The sequence below is a fragment of the Esox lucius genome, chromosome 11 (genome assembly GCF_011004845.1).
Source record: "Esox lucius isolate fEsoLuc1 chromosome 11, fEsoLuc1.pri, whole genome shotgun sequence".
Lineage (NCBI taxonomy): Eukaryota > Metazoa > Chordata > Actinopteri > Esociformes > Esocidae > Esox > Esox lucius.
In genome coordinates this window covers 5267774-5288944 of record NC_047579.1, presented here as the reverse complement: position 1 = coordinate 5288944, position 21171 = coordinate 5267774, and the positions used below count along the sequence as shown (strand labels likewise).

Here is a 21171-nt window from a genome sequence, read left to right as displayed (position 1 = left end):
CACCAAAGTTTTGACTTTTGCAGCATATGGTCCTTTTTCAGTTTCAGTATAATGAACCACTTTGTACTCCAAGTTTACATTTCAAAGAAGACTCATTATGAAAACTATATGCATACATTTTAACACAGTATCATGAATGCCATTCCTCTCTGTAAAAATACTTAAAAGAAACAACTAGATAACATAATAAACACATGACAAGAAACAATAAAAATACAGAATATATATAGTATTGTGTGTGTATACAGTCGTATGAAAAAGTTTGGGCACCCCTGACAATTTCCATGATTTTCATTTATAAATAATTGGGTGTTTGGATCAGCAATTTCATTTTGATCTATCAATTAACAGATGGACACAGTAATATTTCAGTAGTGAAATTAGGTTTATTGGATGAACAGAAAATGTGCAATATGCATAAAAGTGAAATTAGACAGGTGCATACATTTGGGCATCCCAACTGAAAAATCACATCAATATTTAGTAGAACCTCCTTTTGCAAAAATAACATTCTCTAGACGCTTCCTATAGCCTCTAATGAGTGTCTGGATTCTGGATTATATACATACATATATATCAGTTAGATGTAAATGCTAAATGCATATTAACAACTATAATTTTAAATATATGTATGAAATATGGCCATACATTATTAATACATATAATACATATATTAGTATGTGTTTAAAAAATGATAGGCATGAAATATATGTCAATATATAACACCCTGTGGGTCACCCTCACAGCCCCATAGTTGCCAGAAATGGGAGCCAAACCAGCTCCTTGCTCAAAGGCCCAAGAAAGAAGCCCCCATAGCGGCCAGACCTGCACGTCTAAGTCACAGGGACACCAAGTCTCACCGAATCAGTAGAATCCAATGAGAACCGTTGTGCAGATGGACACTCTCTGGAATCACAGCTTGTGGGCCGCCGGGAACCACTAAGAGCAACAGACTTTCCAGGTGGACTCAGCCCAACATGGCTGGATGAGCTCCAAAGGTGAGAATACATAAAGGAGTGTCCTATGATGGTAATTCACAAGTCACAACATACAGTTACCAAAATGGTAGGTAAGACGGAGGAAAACTCTATTGCACAATTAACAGTGTTATCACTTGCAAAGAGAGACAAAACACAATCACACCAGTTCAGAAATGTCACAAGTCTGCAGCCAATGGTGTGTGATCACGCCCCCCTCACAGTAGTGCTGGCATCTCCCATAAAGAAACAAAGGTATTGCACATTCCCCCGCGAGACAAAAGATACTGATGCAGACCCTGTCGAACCTCCCTCAAATCTGCACATCAACCAAGAGAAGGCTCCATCCCAAGAGGAAGCCCCCAACTCAAGAGGACATCAGCACAAAGGTTAAGACACCTGTGGAGATAAACAAACACAGCCCACATGGACAGCAGGGGTTGATTCATTCTTGCTGTATTCAACAAAACGTTTAGAGTGAAGAAGGCATGTTGTTGAAGCTATCCAGAATTGTGTGTAATACAATGTCCGGGGACGGCCCTACTGAATACAAAAGTGTCATCAGCATATAGGTGGAGGGAGGAGCTACCAACAGAGAAATGTCACATGTAAACTGAAGAGACTGGGACCTAGGTTGAACCTTGAGGTAGCCTTTTAAGGCCTGAGAAAGCAGATGTTCACATTTAACAGTGACATTTTATCCTACCGGACAAACAGTTGAAAACCATGTCAATGTCATTTAAGACCTTGAGAGAAGCAGAGACACATCCAAAACCAGAAGGGAAGCCAGATTGCATTGTGGATTGCACAATGTATCCATCTAGTGTGTCAGTCAATTGTTGGTTTACCAGTTTTTCTAAAACTTTTGAAATACAGAGTCAAATGGAGATTGGACACATCTTCAACAGAGGGGATCATGCTGATCCTAAACCAGATGTTTCTGCTCATGTTCATCATGAGCAACTGCATTATCCCATAGGTCCCAAATGTCAATATTTATTAAGTACCAGAAGCATAGTTGATTTAGTGTAATTTGAATAAAGGCACACATCTATTACATTTTGGGACATTGTATGTTCTTCTTTTGGATCTCTACTATAGAAGTTGGTTTTATAAAATAAAATTACAAATGTTTGTACATTTTTTTTTAATTCTAAGCTTTTATTTATGGTGTACATACTTGTTTCATCATTTAGAAAGAATATTGACAACACTGGTCTTGACTATTACCAATAGCAGACTCCAAAGGTGAATACCCCCAAATAAAAGCTAAGAATCTATATTTTAACCTCCTTAATCGTTTGATTTCAAATTCAACTTTTGGAATATATAAAAATTCACTGTATTTAGATCTGAAACCATTCAGTGTACAAAAATATGCAATAATAAAGGAAATCAGGAAGAGGTCAAATAAAAAAAGGAGTGAATACTTATGCAACTAATTATTTTGACATTATGGTCATTTTATTTTTATCAGTGGCAAAACTCCTAATTGAATTTCAAAGTCAAAGGGGAGTGAATACTTTTGAGAGCCATTGCATGTCATCTCAGTACAAAAAATGTATTGTACATGGCACTTTTTTCTGTCAGTGCTTGAGAACTGCTTTTAGCTATAATGAACCAGATTCATGGAATGCCTTGCGAAGTAGCCTTAAAGTTCTGGTGCCCAGTGTCAATGTTCTGGAGCCCAGTGTCAATGTTCTGGAGCCCAGTGTCAATGTTCTGGAGCCCAGTGTCAATGTTCTGGAGCCCAGTGTCAATGTTCTGGTGCCCAGTGTCAATGTTCTGGTGCCCAGTGTCAATGTTTGAAAAAAACAAAACATGTTTGGTTAATTCTGATTGCTATTCTTAATGTGTATCTGTATTTTACATTTAATATTAACACATTTATCTTATATTTTATTGTTTTATTGATGCCCCTGTATCTGCAATCCTTTCAAAGACCCTGGCTTATCTATGTGTGTGCTTTTTTAAAGTCAAAGCAACAATCCAAACACAATGCATACACTTCATATGGAATTCTATGGTTTATCTTCCAAGTAAGAAACATGTGAAATAATACTTGTAGCTGGGTAGTTTCAATATTGGTTATACTATATATCATTTGAAAGGTAATTGAATGACTTTATTAGACCTTGTGGAGCCACAAAGTTTGAAATGCATCAAGGATTCCTTTTAAAAGCTATTTCAATGGGAATGTCTGAAATATACACTGGAGGTCAACATTCAGTTGATATGATAGATAGAAAAAAAGACAAGCAGCCGAGCATGATGATTGTCTGACTACTAGAGAACATTTAAAGAGTTTGCACACTGCATCTTACATATGACAAATAGTTCAGTAGAGCAACACAAAGTTAATGCATGAACACACACACACCAGCACTGCATCTTAGAATAGACAAAAAGTTCAGTAAAGCAACACAGAGTTAATGCATTAGTTTCATTACATTTTTCTCCATTGATTTTATCTTTGTATTTTTCTGCTGGGTCCATTTCTTTGGCTGTTAACATCTTTCTCTATCCTCATCTTGGAAAAGGAAGAAACATTTACATTTGTACTGATGATTTCCTTTTGTGTTCTGAGAGATGGATAGAGTGACAGACACTTTCTTGGGTCTAACTGAATCATTCCCTAGTAAGTCAAAGTCAAGTTTTAACATTAGATTTATTTTTTTACCTGCATCAGATTATGTACCTATATTGAATTTTGTCATTGTACACTATGAAGGAGAAAATAAATTAATAGAAATAGCCCTTTAACCACAGAACACCCAACAAAAACACACTCACCTGCTAGGGCCTCCTAGCGTCTCGCTCTGGTCCACTGGTGGACCAAACAGAGGAGAACAATGACATTAACTGTCAAGGAGACAGCCAAACATGTCCAGACTGAGACCTCTCCTAGAAGACACCACAAAGGCATATGTTTACTACAGACAGATACTATGATGGGTATCTTATAGTTTTCAATTCTATCTATTTATCACTGGCCCAGCCTACCTGGCTGCCTATCTATTCTATACACTGTACACTGTAAAATAAATCCTGAAAAATGAGTGAATATTCTGTCAGCAAAGGTGCCAAATTACAGAAAGCTATTGTATGCAAACTAGGGTTGTGCATGACAAATATTATTACTATCAATAATTCCTCAGCTTTTGTCGTCTCATGCCAAAAGGATAGTTATTACATGAAAAATACTTGAATGTTAACTGTAATATGTAATGTTCTGCAATAAATTCAAGGTTTTATTAAAAAACTTAGTCTTCTATAACGTTTTAGTATAAACAATTGGGCAACATTTGCTTTTACTCAGGAGATATTCAGATTCAGAGATGCTGTAACAGTTGCAAATAACAATGTTGGCATGTCAAGTCATTTTTATTTTATTACAAGTGATTTTTGCTGGACCGTGTAAGCAACTGATGAAACATGTAGTACCGTGGTGTAGTGGATAAACACAGTGCTGCACATGTGGAAGTTCTAAGTTCGGAACTATTGAGAGCAACAACATTTATTAATTGTATTTGTGGGCTGCAATAAAACTGTTTACGGTTATATAGTATTGTGACTATTTCTGTTAGATTCCACGATTCTCTCATCTTGTCACTTGATGAGAAAGTTACATATTGTCACCTTTATTGATAGTTATTGTATCAATGTCAATCACGAATGATAAAAACGTTTTTAAAAAATGTATGCCATGAAATGAAATAGCTTTGGCAGTGTAAAGTTCAGACTCGCTAGCAACTGCTCAATTCTAATGACTGTTCCAGTAACTTAATAGATTGGTAAAGACTATTACTGGCTAATGTGCTGTTAAAACGGCCAGTGGCAAAAGCAATACAGTTCATAGACGCTATTTGTGGTGGAGGTAAACTTAGATAAGAAGTCAGTTCAACTGTATCAATATAATTCACGACTGTTAAAACAGCCAGAGGCAAAAGAGGATTTGTTCTGGATAGACACAAAAGGCTACACGGACATCCAGCAAATGTATAGCTCTGTGTTGTAGTGGTTAACGACACAGCATTTCACGTGGGCGTCCGGGTTCGAATCTCGAGAGGGCAACACTATTTCGGGCTGGCTGAACTAGGCTTGCCTGGTTTCTTATTTTGTAATTGATGTAATCTGTTACTCCCTAACTCTGCCAATTAGTTTGTTAGTACTAGTAAGCCTGTTACTGGCTAATAAGCTGTTAAAACGGCCAGTGGCAAAAGCCATACATTTCACAGATGCTATTTGTGTTCTAGGTAAACTTAAGAAACATTAATCAGTTTAACACAATACTGGTCTAGCAAAATATTAAAACTTGGCATGATAATTTTATTTACGCATTGTCTAATGTCAAGATGCTATACTGAAACTGGGCAAAGGTATAGCACCTTGGTGTAGTGGTTTAAAACACAGGCACTCACGTGGGAGGCCGAGATTCGAATCAAGTGAAGGCAATAACATTTATCACTTCCAAATGCTTCTGGTTTATATACAGTTTTGTATCATTAAAATGTTACTTTCAGACAGTCCATAGTTATGTTACAATCATTCAACGGATGCGTTTGAGTTCCAGTGAGTAAGAAATGATCCTAGGCAGGTAGTTTAATATGAATAAATAAACTATACTAAATGAATGCACAAACCAAACAAAATCCGGCTAGTGTGCCCATTGTCACGGCACGGTGAGCAGCAGCGCCACGGTTCTGTGTGTAGTGTCTTGCCTTGTTTTAATAAAGGAAAACTCACATACACAGGAAGAGTTGTTCTCCAACTTTTGGTTTACTGTTTTCTTACTTGAACCACAATCACCTCTTTATGACGTACCCAATAACGTGCTTGCATCACAGTCATGTTAAACAGAAAACATGGAACAGGAGTTACATGTGAACACTACATCCCTCCCTTATTCAAAAAGAAGATGTACCTAGAGCATACGATTTTAAAGTATGCTATATGTATTATCAAACGAAAACAAAAACATACTTAGATTAAAGTCCTCAAGGTTACCTCATGTTGCTACTGTTGAAAACATGTCAAAACCTGAAAACAGGAACATGTATCAAAATAAATGATTACTTGTGGACCATTGGTTGAAACGTTGAAAATTTTACATTTCCTCAATCAAACATCTTGTTGCCCTGCGATTTGGTCTCAGGTCATATCGAGGGTTATGTGAGAAATCATAGTGTTTTGGACCAGCGGTAGTGTTCCGTGTGCTTTGTGGTATATTGTCCTGAAACACGTCTGAATGTGGAGCCTGTCCTCTGACGTCATCTTCGTCATCAGTGAGTTTGTTCTGCTCAACTGAGAGATGAGATGGGAGTCTTTTGAAAAATGAGGAATTTCGTGTAATGCATCTTCCTGAACGACTTGCTGTCACCATTGACCCTTTGACCTTGATTACCTTGTAGGGCTTTATCTCATATGGAGTACTCAACATTCCTGTCGAAAGTTGTCGGCAGAGTACAACATCACCTGTCTTGATACTTGATTCTTTCGCTCTGTTCCGAAGATCTGCATACCTTTTCATCCGTTGTTTAGCAACATGATCCGTGTTGCTGAGGTCAGTTTTTTGTGTGTCCTGTGGATTTGAAGGTAATGTGGTGTTGATCTTTCTTCCGAACAGTAGTTCTGCTGGTGATTTTTGGGTGGTCCCATGTGGTGTTGCTCTGTAATTTCTCAGGAAACTATACAGGCACTGCTTCCATGGTTTACTCTCTGCATTGCTGGTCATGACAGTCTTTTTAAGTGTTCTCATGAAACGTTCTACTTCTCCATTTGCTTTAGGCCAGTACGGGGTTATCTTTCTGTGTTTGAAACCAAGATGTGAACTGAAATCTGCAAAACAGTGACTATTGAATGGTGGGCCATTATCAGTTTTTACTATTTTGGGTATGCCAAAGGTTGAGAATATCTTGTCCAGTTTGTGAATCACAGCAGTGGCTGCTGTAGACTTGACTATCTGCACTTCTGGATACCTGGAGTGATCATCAACGACTACCAGCAAATAGTCACCAGAAGGAAACGGACCAGTAAAATCCACAGAAACTTCCGACCATGGTTCTATTGGCAGATCAGACATGTTGAGAGGTTCTGAGTGATGCTGGAGTGTGGCTGCTTGACATGGAATGCAACCTTGCACAGCTTTTTCCACTTCTGCATCGATACCAGGGAACCATACCTTTTCTCTGATCAGTTGTTTTGTCTTCACAATGCCCATATGTCCTACATGTGCAAGTTGGATGGCTTTTTGATACAAAGAGGTAGGTAAAATAAGTCTATTCCCTCTGAGGACAATGTCTTGTGACGCGTTAACTGTGAGCTCATGTCTCAGCTTGTGAAATGCCTTCAGTTTTGCGTGGCATGCGTCTGGCATGGTCTGCTTCAAATGTGTCCAGGCTTTACCTTTCAACTCTTTTATCACTGTTTGTAGGACAGGGTCTTTCATCGTTTCATGTCGTACTTCATCTAAAGTCATCGCTTTTGGGACTGTGTTGTCAATTATGAAGTTGATGTGTTGTTCTGCATTTCCTGAACAGTTGTCTGTGTGTTGTCCATCAACAGGATGCCTTGACATGTAGTCGGCAGGATTGTCTTTCCCAGGTTTGTATTGGACTGTGAACGTGTATTGTTGTAGTCTCAGTCTCCAGCGTTCAAGTCTGGCTGGTGAGGATGCTCGAGGGTTGTTGAAAATGAGCTCTAGTGGTTTGTGATCCGTAATTACTATGAAGTGTGAACCATAGAGATATAAATGGAAATGTTCACATGCCCAGATTATTGCTAGCGCTTTACTCTCAGTTTGCGAGTAGCGTTGTTCTACGGCTTTGAGGGCTCTACTGGCATACGCAATTACTTTGTTACTGGAACTGTCTGCATCTGGCTGACTTAGTATGGCACCAAGACCAACTGGACTTGCATCAACAAGTAGTGTGGACTTCTTCTTTTGATCGTAATATGCCATTGTAGCATGCTGGACGAGTTTGACGTTCTCTTTGAATGGCGCAATTGGGCATTCTCATATCCACGCATATACGCACACTGTCAGGATTTTTGGGTTTTGGTGCAACAACTATAGGTGATACCCACGGTGTCGGGCCGCTGACTTTTTCAATGATACCTTGTTCTTCGAGTTTTTCGAGTTCTTGCTCCACTTTTTTTCTGATGTGAAATGGAATTCGTCGGTGTGGTTGCACTTGTCGGCTTTACAGACTGGTCAATGTGTAACTTCACTTGAAAATCTTTCAGCTTTCCGATTCCTTTAAAAAGGTCTTTATACTCTTCGAGTAATTGACTTACAGTGGGAGCTTCAGCTTCATCTGGTTTGTTTGACACTGCACTGACTATTTGAAGGATTCCAAGTTCTGTTGCAGTGTTGTAGCTCAGCAGACAACCTGAGTGACCATCAATCACATAGAACGTGGTTGCTGTGTCCGTGTTGTTAAAACAGACTTTTGCTTGAAATTTTCCTTTCAGTGGAAGTGGAGTGGAAGAGCCATATGCGAAAATCTTTGCATCTGATGGTTTTAATGCAACCTGTTGTTTTATTTTGTAATATGCAGTGTCATCAACAATATTCACGCTTGCACCAGAATCAATAACAACCTTCCCTGGCACCCCTGCAATCTCCACTTGTGATTGGGGTTGTTGTTGCGAATGTTGAACTGTGTGTATGACATAAATATTCTTCATCTGAACTCGTTGACGTTTCAGGGTGTGTTTTTGATGCTGTATTATCTGTATGCACGGTATTCACTTTTTGGTTAAACTTTTGAAACTTGGGCTTTGCTGGATGTGAGAAATTATTTGAATAGTGTGTTGACCTGCAGCATTTTTGAAAATGATTCAGCTTTCTGCAGCCTTTACAGGTCTTTCCTTTTGCAGGACAGTTTTTCTGACCTCCACTGTGTGGAAAAGTTCCTCCACAATTGTTGCATGTCAAGCTTTCAGTATTCTTTGTTTTAAAATGTTTCTGTTTGTCTCTGTTTAGACTTGTCTTATTTATTGCATGTGCTTTGAATGAGTTGGATGATTTTGCATGTGTCTCTTCTATGCCATCTGCTTGTTTATCTGCTGTTTCTTGAGCTCTTCCCGCGTCTAATAATTGTTGAAGTGTCATTGTTGCGTCGCGGAGTGCCATCTTGCGGAGACGCGACGAACTGCAGCTTAAGATTATTTGTGATTTGATTTCTTTGTCCACGTTTGTGAACTCGCATTTTGCTGCTATCTGCCTCAATCTAGTGTGATAAGCATCCAATGTTTCGTCTTCGCGCTGTCTTGTTTGTCTGAATAAGTATGTTTCATATTCAGGATTGGCTTTTGGACAAAAATATGCGTCTAGCTTTCTCTCCCGTTTCTGGCAGCGTATCAAAAATGTCGAACACATCAGGTCCCGCGTGATGTAATAAGAGGGCTCGTTTCTGCTTGTCCTCCTTAACATCGAATGCTTGTAGATAGTTATCGAATCGACTCTGCCATTTTTTCCATCTCGAGCCGAATGAGCTGGGTTCGGAGTGAAAATCGAACATAGGAAAATGAGGGAGAGTCGTCATCTTGCAATCCGTGCGATTCAAACAGCTGTTTTGTATTTTATTTTTTTGTATTTATTTTTTTTGTGTTAAACTCACATCATCCCATCTTCGTCGCCAGAATGTAGTGTCTTGCCTTGTTTTAATAAAGGAAAACTCACATACACAGGAAGAGTTGTTCTCGAACTTTTGGTTTACTGTTTTCTTACTTGAACCACAATCACCTCTTTATGACGTACCCAATAACGTGCTTGCATCACAGTCATGTTAAACAGAAAACATGGAACAGGAGTTACATGTGAACACTACACTGTGCACCCTCAGTTCCCGTCAAATACAAACGCATCCCGGACTTGTTTCGTGTCATGTACTTCATCATTCACACCAGGTCCCATTTATCTCGTCAGTATGTGTTTCAATGTTTCCCCTCAGCTCCCCACATTGAGGATCATTGTTGTCGTCAGTGGATGTCTTCGTGTTTGTTGCTGTTGAACGTAAGTTTCTTTAGGGCTTTGTGTACCGTCGTTTTGATGCTTTAGTCAGCCCTTTTCTTTCATTGTGCTTTTGTGCTCGGTGTTTGTTTAAAATAAAAGAACTACACCTACTACCTCTGCATGCAACCTGGTTCCTTGCTCCCGCAACACCGCATTCATTACACCCATAGACGCAACATCTCAACAAAAATGTAAAGATTATTAGACAGTGCCCATGTTGTTATGATACTTATTTTTCTAAACAAGAATAAATTATGGCAGAAATTACAGGGGGAAAATGCCATTCAAAACAATATGAACAAAATACATTAAACTTTCAACAGATTTAACAGATTTATACACCAAAGTGTATACATATACCAGAAGCGTTCAATTTGGAGTGGTCTCTTAATTTGAACCCTTCTGTTCCTCACTCAAAACCTTCGACTTCTTTGATGATTATGGCTTTACTACTTATAGAAATCTAAAATACAAAATATTAGAATAAAAATTTTTATAATACAGAAATATTGACCTGAGAGGAGCTCTAATCAGCTAATTAAATCAAAACACGTGCAAAGGTTTCCTAAGTATGTTAATTCATGCACTCAATACTTGGTCAGGGCTCCTTTTGCACAAATTACTGCATTAATGCAGTGTGGCATGGTGACAATCAGCAAAAAGCATGATTTCACTTTTTAATAATATAAACTCAAGTTTACTCTAAATATAAATCAATTTTACAAACAAATAAAGCGAAAACACTTACTTGGCTGCCATCGTGTGCCTGTATAAACATGAAAGAGATGTCATCATGTCATGTTGAGTCGCAAAATGTAAAATAAATTCAAATTGTTCTGATATTCTTCACACATAGTGTTAGATTTTATCCCCCTGAAATATACCAAAAATTTCACAGTTGGAAGGCAGGACCCAAGGCACAGCACTAACTGCAATGCATATAGCACAAACAATGATCCACCACTCAGATTACAAAAGAAAACTTAAATAAGATCCCCAATTAGAGACAACCCAGGGCAGCTGCCTCTAGTTGGGGGCCAACAAATCTAAACATAGAGATGTCTGGAGGGCATGAATTCAGACCCTGACAGTACACCCCCCAAGGCACAGGCTCATGACCCCAAAGCGAGAAGCACCCGAGAGGGGTGGAGCACAAGCGCAGGCTCCGCCCCCAGGGAAATATGCAGCGCTGGGTCAGCACCTCGCCTGTACCTCCACCACCTCGCCTGTACCTCCAGGGACAGGTTGTCAAACCCCTCTGGAGTCCACCGATCTTGCAACGTTGGGGGCCAAAGCTTCTCCATCCTCCTCCTTACCCTGGTCCTGACTCTGCAGGGGCTCATCAAAGTGCCCCCACGAGTTGGTACACAGGAGCACCTCGTCGTCCTCCTACAACGCCTCTATGTACTCCTGCTCCCATGGCTGTAGGGGTTCTTCAATATGTGTAGTGGCAGGGGTTCTCCTTCCTACCCCACCGACATTCCCCATAGCCCCCTCCAAAAAACGATATGGGGGGTCCTCTGGCCTTTTCGCTGGGCCTACCTTCTGGGTGCTGACGAAACAAGTATCCAAATGCTCCGAAACCTTTGTGACACTGCGGTGCCAAAACATAGTGTTGAAGCTTGTTTCAAAGTGGCCAAGTCACATGATCTAAGAAAGCTATGTGTCGTTTACATCATACCTATGCCAGTCCCTGAAATAAATGCCAAAGAAATGGCCAGATTTCAAGAGTTGTTTGATGTAGGAGAGAGACAGACACTATTGTAAGAAAGATTCAGTTGATTTGGAGAAATGGAGAGCTAAAAAATAATACCAAAACCACTTTGTTTATTTAGTATCCACCTTATTAAGTATAAAAAACATGTATTTAGTCTTTTGGATACAAAATAAGCAATACATAAAATACATACAAAAGGTGTGGCACTCTACCTGTGTTGCTGCGGTCTGATGTTGCTGACAATGTAAATGATGATGTTATTGGGGCTGCAGTTGCTGCTACTGATGAAGGTGATGGTTTCTGTGAGACTGGTCTACAATTCAATCCTCCACCAAAGAAAATCAAATAAGTTAGTTACTGATAAGGATATCTGGCTCTGTACAGTTATTTTTTATATCATTCACTGAGTGAAAGATGTTGTGGCTAGGGAAAAAGGGCCAATTTGGAGGAAATGATTTTAACAGCAATTTAAGTATGCAATCAAATGATTTCTACTAGATAACTATACAGATAACTATATTTACTTTGAAGAGTTTTCAACTTTCCGCATGCAATGCAGCTTATGTTACATCAGGTGACATGGTTGAAATTAAGGAATTTGGACAAAGCTAATAATTTCATTATGGGATAGTTTATCATGAAATATTAAACCATAAGCCTTCGGACATTCCCAGACTCTGTAACTCACCCTGGTTTTTGTCCATATCCAGAGCATATTCTTTTGCTAACTGCTACAATAATTTTTATATTCCAGATCCGCACAATTCAGATCTATAACTACACTGCGTGCACAATTATTAGGCAAGTGAGTATTCTGATCGTATTATTATTTCTATACACATTTTCCAACTACAAACCATATAAACCTGAATGCTCCTTGGATTGAATCATTTTCAGGTGATATGTATTTGTGTAATGAGGGAGGGTGTGGCCACAGTGAATAACACCTTATATTAAGGTGGGCATAATTATTAGGCAGCTTCATGACCTCAGGTAAAATGGGCCAAAAAAGAGGTCTGACACTGAAAAGTCATAAATAGTAAAATGCTTTTCAGACGGATACAACACTTTTGAAATAGCTAACCTATTGAGGTGTGACCAACGGAAAATCAAAGTTTTATTGCGAAAAGTCAACAGGGGTGCAAAAAATGCATAGAGAAGAAAATATTAACTGCAAAAGACTTGAGAATAATTAAACGTGAAGCTACCAGGAACCCATTCTCCTCCAGTGCCACCATATTCCAGAACTGCAACCTGCCTGGAGTGTCCAGAAGTACAAGGTGTCAAATGCTCAGAGACATGGCCAAGGTCAAGAAGGCTGAAAGAAGACCACCTCTGAATAAGATTCACATGCTGAAGCTTAAAGATTGGGCAAAGAAATACCTGAAGACAGATTATTCAAAGGTTTTATGGACAGATGAAATGAGAGTGACTCTTGATGGACCAGATGAATGGGCCCGTGGCTGGATCACTAATAGACAAACGGCACCACTTCGAGTCAGGCGCCAGCAAGGTGGAGGAGGGGTACTGGTATGGGCTGCTATCATTAAGGATGAGGTAGTTGGACCTTTTCCGGGTTGAAGATGGACTGATACTCAAATCCCATTCCTACTGCCAGTTTCTGGAAGATACTTTCTTCAAGCAGTGGTACAGGAAGAAGTCCTCAGCATTCAAGAAGGCCATGATCTTTATACAGGACAATGCTCCATCACATGCATCCAAGTACTCCACTGTATTACCACCAGGACATCAACACCAGAAATGCTGCCTGGAGCAGGATTGCTACTACAGTTGAGTTATCTGTGCAGTTATCTACTACAATTAGCTGTGGAAAATAGGTGCAGGTGATTCAGCCAAGCTAGAGCAGAATGGTTTGCATTGTACAGAAGTTTAATACAAAGCAAGCTGACTGTTGTTGTTAGCTATCTACCTAATTCGTTTTTGTGTTGGTTTGGTACAGGATGGCTTTCCTTCATGCCCTCTGTCCATACATCATTCAAATAGTCAATCTGTCTCTCTCCCAAGGCACTGTCTGTTCAAATGACAAAATTGCTGTAGTTACACCCATCTTAAAGAAACCTGGTCTGGACCCCAACAATTTTCACAACTTCAACCCCAAGTTCTCTAACCTCCCCTTCCTTGCAAAAACCCTGGAAAGGACTGTCCCCTCCCAACTGCAATGTCACCTCCTCAATAACAGTTTATTTGAGCACTCCACAGTTCCCGAAACTGCCCTCCTCAAGGTTGTCAATGACCTCCTCATCTCTGCTGATGCTGGTGCCCTCAACATTCTTATCCTCCTCAACCTGAGTGCTGTGTTTGACACAGTTAGTCATCAGATCCTCCTCACAGGGCTGGAGGCTCTGGGTGTTGAGGGAACCACCCTCTCCTGGCTACACTCATACCTCACCAACCAGACCCACTTCATCTCCCTCAATGACACTCATACCTCACCAACCAGACCCACTTCATCTCCCTCAATGACACTCATACCTCACCAACCAGACCCACTTCATCTCCCTCAATGACACTCATACCTCACCAACCAGACCCACAACATCTCCCTCAATGACACTCATACCTCACCAACCAGACCCACTTCATCTCCCTCAATGACACTCATACCTCATCAACCAGACCCACAACATCTCCCTCAATGACACTCATACCTCACCAACCAGAACCACTTCATCTCCCTCAATGACACTCATACCTCACCAACCAGACCCACTTCATCTCCCTCAATGACACTCATACCTCACCAACCAGACCCACAACATCTCCCTCAATGACACTCATACCTCACCAACCAGAACCACTTCATCTCCCTCAATGACACTCATACCTCACCAACCAGACCCACTTCATCTCCCTCAATGACACTCATACCTCACCAACCAGAACCACTTCATCTCCCTCAATGACACTCATACCTCACCAACCAGACCCACTTCATCTCCCTCAATGACACTCATACCTCACCAACCAGACCCACTTCATCTCCCTCAATGACACTCATACCTCACCAACCAGACCCACTTCATCTCCCTCAATGACACTCATACCTCACCAACCAGACCCACTTCATCTCCCTCAATGACACTCATACCTCACCAACCAGACCCACTTCATCTCCCTCAATGGACATAATTCTGACTCCACTGCAGCCACACAGGATGTCCCCCAGGGCTCTGTTCTTGGACCCTGGCTCTTCATCTTACAGTGGGGAGAACAAGTATTTGATACACTGCCGATTTTGCAGATTTTCCTTCTTACAAAGCATGTAGAAGTCTGTAATCTTTATCATAGGTACACTTCAACTGTGAGAGACGGAATCTAAAACAAAAATCCAGAAAATCACATAGTATGATTTTTAAATAATTAATTAGCATTTTATTGCATGACATAAGTATTTGATCACCAACCAACCAGTAAGAATTCCGGCTCTCATAGACCTGTTAGTTTTTCTTTAAGAAGCCCTCCTGTTCTCCACTCATTACCTGTATTAACTGCACCTGTTTGAACTCGTTACCTGTATAAAAGACACCTGTCCACACACTCAATCAAACAGACTCCAACCTCTCCACAATGGCCAAGACCAGAGAGCTGTGTAAGGACACACAGCCAGGCCAACTAAGGAGTGGCTCCGTAAGAAGCATCTCAAGGTCCTGGAGTGGCCTAGCCAGTCTCCAGACCTGAACCCAATAGAAAATCTTTGGAGGGAGCTGAAAGTCCGTATTGCCCAGCGACAGCCCCGAAACCTGAAGGATCTGGAGAAGGTCTGTATGGAGGAGTGGGCCAAAATCCCTGCTGCAGTGTGTGCAAACCTGGTCAAGAACTACTGGAAACATATGATATCTGTAATTGCAAACAAAGGTTTCTGTACCAAATATTAAGTTCATACAATGTGATTTTCTGGATTTTTGTTTTAGATTCCGTCACAGTTGAAGAGTACCTATGATAAAAATGTGACTTCTAAATGCTTTGTAAGTGGGAAAACCTGCAAAATCGGCAGTGTATCAAATACTTGTTCTCCCCACTGTACACCCCCCCCCCCCCTTGGTCAGATCTTCCGTCACTTCAAACTTGACCTCCACTGCTGTGCCAATGACATTCAAATTTACATTAGCACCACATCTCTGATCAACCCACCTTTGGTTCACATTGAATCCTGCCTGTCAGCAATAAAAACATGGATGCAGCAAAACTTCCTCAAGCTCACCAGTGATAAAATTGAACTAATACTCACAGGCATTAAATCCACGCTCTGCGACACCATTGTCTCTCTTTCTCCCCATGCACGCAACCTAGTGTCATCCTGGACTCCTCCTTCAGCTTTGAACAACACATAAACATAAGACAGTCAAATCCTTATTCTTTCACCTCCACAGTATGGCCAAGCTAAAGGCCTCCCTCTCCTGTACCGCCGCTGAAACCTTAATACATGCCTTCATCTCCTCCTGTCTAGACTATTGCAACTCTCTTCCTTCTGGCATCGATTCTTCTTTTCTCCATAAGATGGAGTGGAACTGGAAGACACCCTAGCAGCTGAAGTCGTTGTTGCGAAACGGACGCGTCTTAATTAGAAACAAATATGTGGTCAATAATAATCAATAGCATATTGTTGACTTGAGAATACCATTACACTATAGTAGCCGAGGACTCCGTTTTATTCTAAATGTTTTTTGTGATAATAATGATGGTAATAATTAGGCCTACTTTTAAAAAAATAAATGTTGGTTACTCCCTATAAAAAAGTATCTATATTTTCATGCTGTAAGTAGTACAAATACGATGGGTTGAAATATGTAGAAGTCTTTTGTTGACTATTATATTTATACAAACACATACTCATACACAAACATACCTTTGAAGCTGGAACCTTGTTTATTTTGTTCATTGTATATCTCCCTATTTCTTATTCTGCTCTGCTGATATGTCATTCTCTATTCTTGTATTAAAGACAACACCATTCCACTACATCCCCCTTTCTTTTACTTCTTGAATCTATTGTTTTCTTTGTACATTAAACATGTTCACCCTTTCTCAGGTCAGCTTCTAATACGTTGTTTTGCAATATTTTCTTTCCATTACAATGTTTTCATTTCTATAACTAAAGGCCAGGGTGCTAAAGGGATGATTCTGCCCAATTTCTTGAAAGCAGCTCATTCAGCCTACCCTTAACATTCACAATTCCAGAATATTTGGAGATCTAGAAATCCTACAAAACACAGTTACAGTCTCTCTGGTGTTTTTCTCGGTTTCACCAGTGTTTATCTGGGTTGGTACTGAACTCCCTACAGTTACTGTAACTCTGCTTTATTTCTTCTCAAAGTCCCAAGGTCTGTCTCTACATTGTAGGATCTGGGTGATGTTAATGATCTTCCTTGAATAGTTACTTTAGTTTTTAGCTGTTCTCATCCATACTCTTTGTCCTGGTTCCAAGTGTGCCAGATCTTTTGCTCTGTCTTGCATCAAATGTTTTCTTTTGTTCTCCTATGTGATGGCCAGCACTTCTCTGTGTAGGCTCTCAACTGCTTGCATACTCTGTTGGGGTTCTGTGTCTCTTGAATTTGCTCCAGTCTTGGTTGCTGGAAAGTGCTGTAGAGGATGTCGACATAAAAACTGCATTCACCTTCTAGGGTTTGATCTTCTACAGATGTTTCAGGTCCTAATGGAGCTCTTGAAAGAGCGCCAGCTGTAACAAGCTGTTTGCCTGGGACATGTATGATTTTGTATTTGAACCTTAGAAATCTCATTTTGAATCTCAGGATTCTTTGGGTCAAGTCATCAAGAGATGTTGTGCCTAACAGTGAGATCAACGGTTTGTGATCTGTTCTCACTGTGAATTCTAATCCAAGCCCAAGTCACAGCAAGTTCTTCTTTTTCAAATCTGTGCATATCTTGTCTCTGTTTGTGTCAGACTTCTTGAAATGTTATTGTCATATTCTTCTGTAGTATTTCACACAGTCTTTTGTCATATTCTTCTGTAGTACTTCACACAGCATTTTGTCATATTCTTCTGTAGTATTTCACACAGTCTTTTGTCATATTCTTCTATAGGATTTCACACAGTCTTTTGTCATATTCTTCTGTAGTACTTCACACAGTATTTTGTCATATTCTTCTGTAGTATTTCACACAGTCTTTTGTCATATTCTTCTGTAGTATTTCACACAGTCTTTTGTCATATTCTTCTGTAGTATTTCACACATTCTTTTGTCATATTCTTTGTCCCTTCCGTAGACCAGCATGTCATATGCATGGCAAACTGTTCCTTCACAGCCCACAGTGATTTGTAAGATCCTCAGCAGAAAATTTTCTGGAGCTGATGAGATTTCAAAAGACAATCCTGTTTTACAGTACCTACTAAAAGGAGTAATGAATGTTGTTATTGGCTGTGACTCTTCATGCAGAGGTATCTGCCAGAAACCAGAAGTTGAATCAAACTTGGAGAAGGCCACTATGTGTGTCATGTAATCAAAATTCACAAAACAACCTCCATTATTGTCAATATTTATGGATACAACTCAAAAATGGAAAAGGATGCTCTGTTGGATAGTCTAGAAAACTGGATCCTTCACTGGAAGTTTACATTTCCTGCTTTTGAGTGGCCTAGATTTAAATATTACATTGGATGACTATATTGACCAATGGCCTGTAAAACAACATACATCTTAGGCTACAAACCTCAAAGTTGTTTATGCAAAGGTATGATTTAATTGAAGTTTGGACAAGAGTTTCCGAGTGAGAAATGATTTACATGGAGTAACAACTCAAGATCCAAGCAATCCAGGACTGACTATTGGCTATTTTTAGTCTTTGACATAATGCAGTTGTAGAAATTATGGGCATCCCTTTAACTGATCATAAGGCAATTCTTATCACTTTATTATCCTCAAGCTCTGATACCCTTTGCTCTTCATATTGAAAGGATGAAATAATTCGGTTTTGAAAAATGAAAGAAGCTAATTCAGATCTACTGGAACAGGGCACATGGTTGAAAATAAGTATGGCAGTACATGGGAACTTTTGAAAGTTGATATTGTCAGGTACTTAAAGGGATAGTTTGTCCAGAAATCATATTTCGGTGACAGTCCCCTTCCTCTCAGTTGGTCCTTTAGGCACATAGTCATTTTTTTAAACAATCCATTATTTAGCTCTGTCTCAGTCAGTAATTAGCATTCTTAGCATCGTACAAATTCATGAATGGAAACCGTGCGTACCATTATCATAAAGCTGCATTGCAAGCCGCAAACTACTAACTACACTTCTAACTACATTCGGTAATCTGTCACGGAAGCATTGATTTTTTTAAACTGTACACTGACAAAACAGCGGAACTGGCTAAATTCAAACTGGCACTATCGACCCATTTCCTACCATACACAGAATCTGTCGTTAAGTGAAATTTCAGAAAAAAATTTGGATAAACTATCCCTTTAAGAAAATATAGCAGTGATTTAGCTAAGGCCAGAAGGAGAGAAGAAAATATAATTCACACTATTACCTCACTCACCTCAAGGCCTCCTGTTAGCTTGACTAACAGAAAAATACACTTCTTGATTACCAAAGTAAGTTAGATAAAATGTATAGAACTAAAGCAGAAGGCACTTTTATTAGGCCGAGGAGAAAATGGATTGAAGGGGAGCAAAATTCTGCCTATATTTTTAGGTTACATGTGACCTCATGGTGACCACAACAACAGTTTGATAAAGTTGTGACGGATGATCATAGTCCGAATTGCCTCTTTCTGTGCTAACCTTTATAAAATTCTCTACAATTCTTAAGTATTGTGATGATAGTGCCACTTCTTTTTTAGGCTCTATTAAATCTCTTAGTCCAATTGAAGCAGCGGATAGAGGGTTCTATGATGACCCCTTAAACATATAGGAAATGTTAGACTCGATCAAAGTCCTTTAAAATAACAAATCCCCTGGGGTTGATGCATTAACTTCAGAATTCTAAAAATTGTTTGCCAAGAAATTAGCCCATTTTCTATTTTTTTTTTTTCTGAAGGTATTGCTAATGAGTGTCTCCTACTCGAACACAAAGCTTAACCATGCGTAGCCCTAAACTAAAGAAAGACTTGCTACTTATCAGACGATTTTAGCAGTCAGACGCTGGACTACACTTAATCATAGACCATGAGTCTTTAGTAGACATTTCTAACCTTGATTGGCAAATCATTCCACAGTAGTGGAGCTCTGTGAGAGAAGGCCCTGCCTCCGGCTGTTTGTTTAGAAATTCTAGTTACAATTAAAAGGCCTGCATCTTGCGATTGTAGGTTACGTGTAGATATGTATGGCTGGATCATTTCAGCAAGGTAAGTAGGAGCAAGTCCATGTATTGTTTTATAGGTTAAGAGTAAAACCTTAAAATCAGCCCTAACCCTAAAAGGCAGCCAGTGTAATGAGGCTAGGACAGGAGTAATGTGTTCAAATTTTTTTGTTCTAGTTAGGATTCTAGTAGCCGTGTCTAGCACTAATTGAAGTTTATTCATTGATTTATCAGGGTAACTGGAAAGAAGAGCTTTGCAGTTATCTAGTCTAAAAGTAATGAAAGCATGGATTTGTTTTTCTGCATTATTGATAGAAAGGTTCAGATTTTTGCAATGTTTCGAATATGACAATAAGCAACTCGAGACATATTTTATATGTTCATAGAAGAGGTCAGGGTCAAGGGTAACGCCAAGGTTTCTTACAGTTTTTTGGGATATGACCATGCAGCCGTTGAGGTTCACAGTGAGATCTGCAAACAAAGCTTTTATTTTCTTGGATCCTAAAAACTAGCATTTCTGTTTTTCTTGAGTTTAAAAGCAAAAAGTTCTGTCATCCATTTCCTAATATCTGAAATGCATTGTAACGATGTAGTTGTGGTGTAGTGTTGGTTAAGGAACCAGGCGCATGCATTACTCGTTCGTTCGTGGAGTTTAATCAAAAACAAACAAAACCGAACACGAACGGACAACGATAACTAATATACTGATGAAAAGAAAGGTGCGCGACAACGCGTCTTAACTAGCAAACTTCAACAGTACAAACAAGCAACACTCACAGAGACACGAACAAACATAACAGCAACAATGAGCCACAGACGTGACAGTCCGGGATGTGTTCGTGTGATATGGGGACTTGAGAATATATGGCACGGTGGCGCTGCTGCTCACCGCACCATGACATGCATGCTTCCAAAGTAACTCATTTTGGGGCTGTTGATTGGTCAGAATAAAGTGAAGTGGCTGGTTTGGAATGGTTAGTGTTTACGTGAATCACCCAGATGATTCTGTACTGACATGTTCACTTAGCAACCAAAATGTCAGAGCAGGGTAGGAAATTTGAGAGCGCCGCTCAAAAACGAAAGGCTCAAACAAAAAGAGGTCCGTGACCAGGAATTATTGAAAATAAAATTCTAAACTACCTGGGTTCTTTAAATCTGTGCCGCCAACTAATCCTAAA

At 39.7% G+C, this 21171-nt stretch overlaps 1 protein-coding gene across 15 annotated transcripts in view; it reads right to left on the bottom strand.

The window, feature by feature from the left end:
- Positions 1 to 646: 646 nt before the first annotated feature.
- Positions 647 to 21171, bottom strand: part of LOC105008064 — a 74394-nt gene continuing 53869 nt past the window's right edge. For 3 of the 15 annotated variants that reach the window (XM_034295320.1, XM_034295317.1, XM_034295327.1), the window contains 4 exons: positions 11926 to 12039; positions 10745 to 10762; positions 3771 to 3881; positions 3250 to 3612 (listed from right to left, as the gene is read on the bottom strand). In XM_034295320.1, coding sequence (XP_034151211.1) covers positions 3784 to 3881; positions 10745 to 10762; positions 11926 to 12039 — 230 coding nt within the window. In that variant the 3' untranslated portion in view covers positions 3250 to 3612; positions 3771 to 3783. Of the gene's footprint in view, positions 1377 to 3249; positions 3613 to 3770; positions 3882 to 5723; positions 10423 to 10744; positions 12040 to 15781; positions 16291 to 21171 lie in introns of those variants that run through there. The other 12 variants (XM_034295322.1, XM_034295325.1, XR_004576448.1 and 9 more) reach the window with 11 other exon arrangements.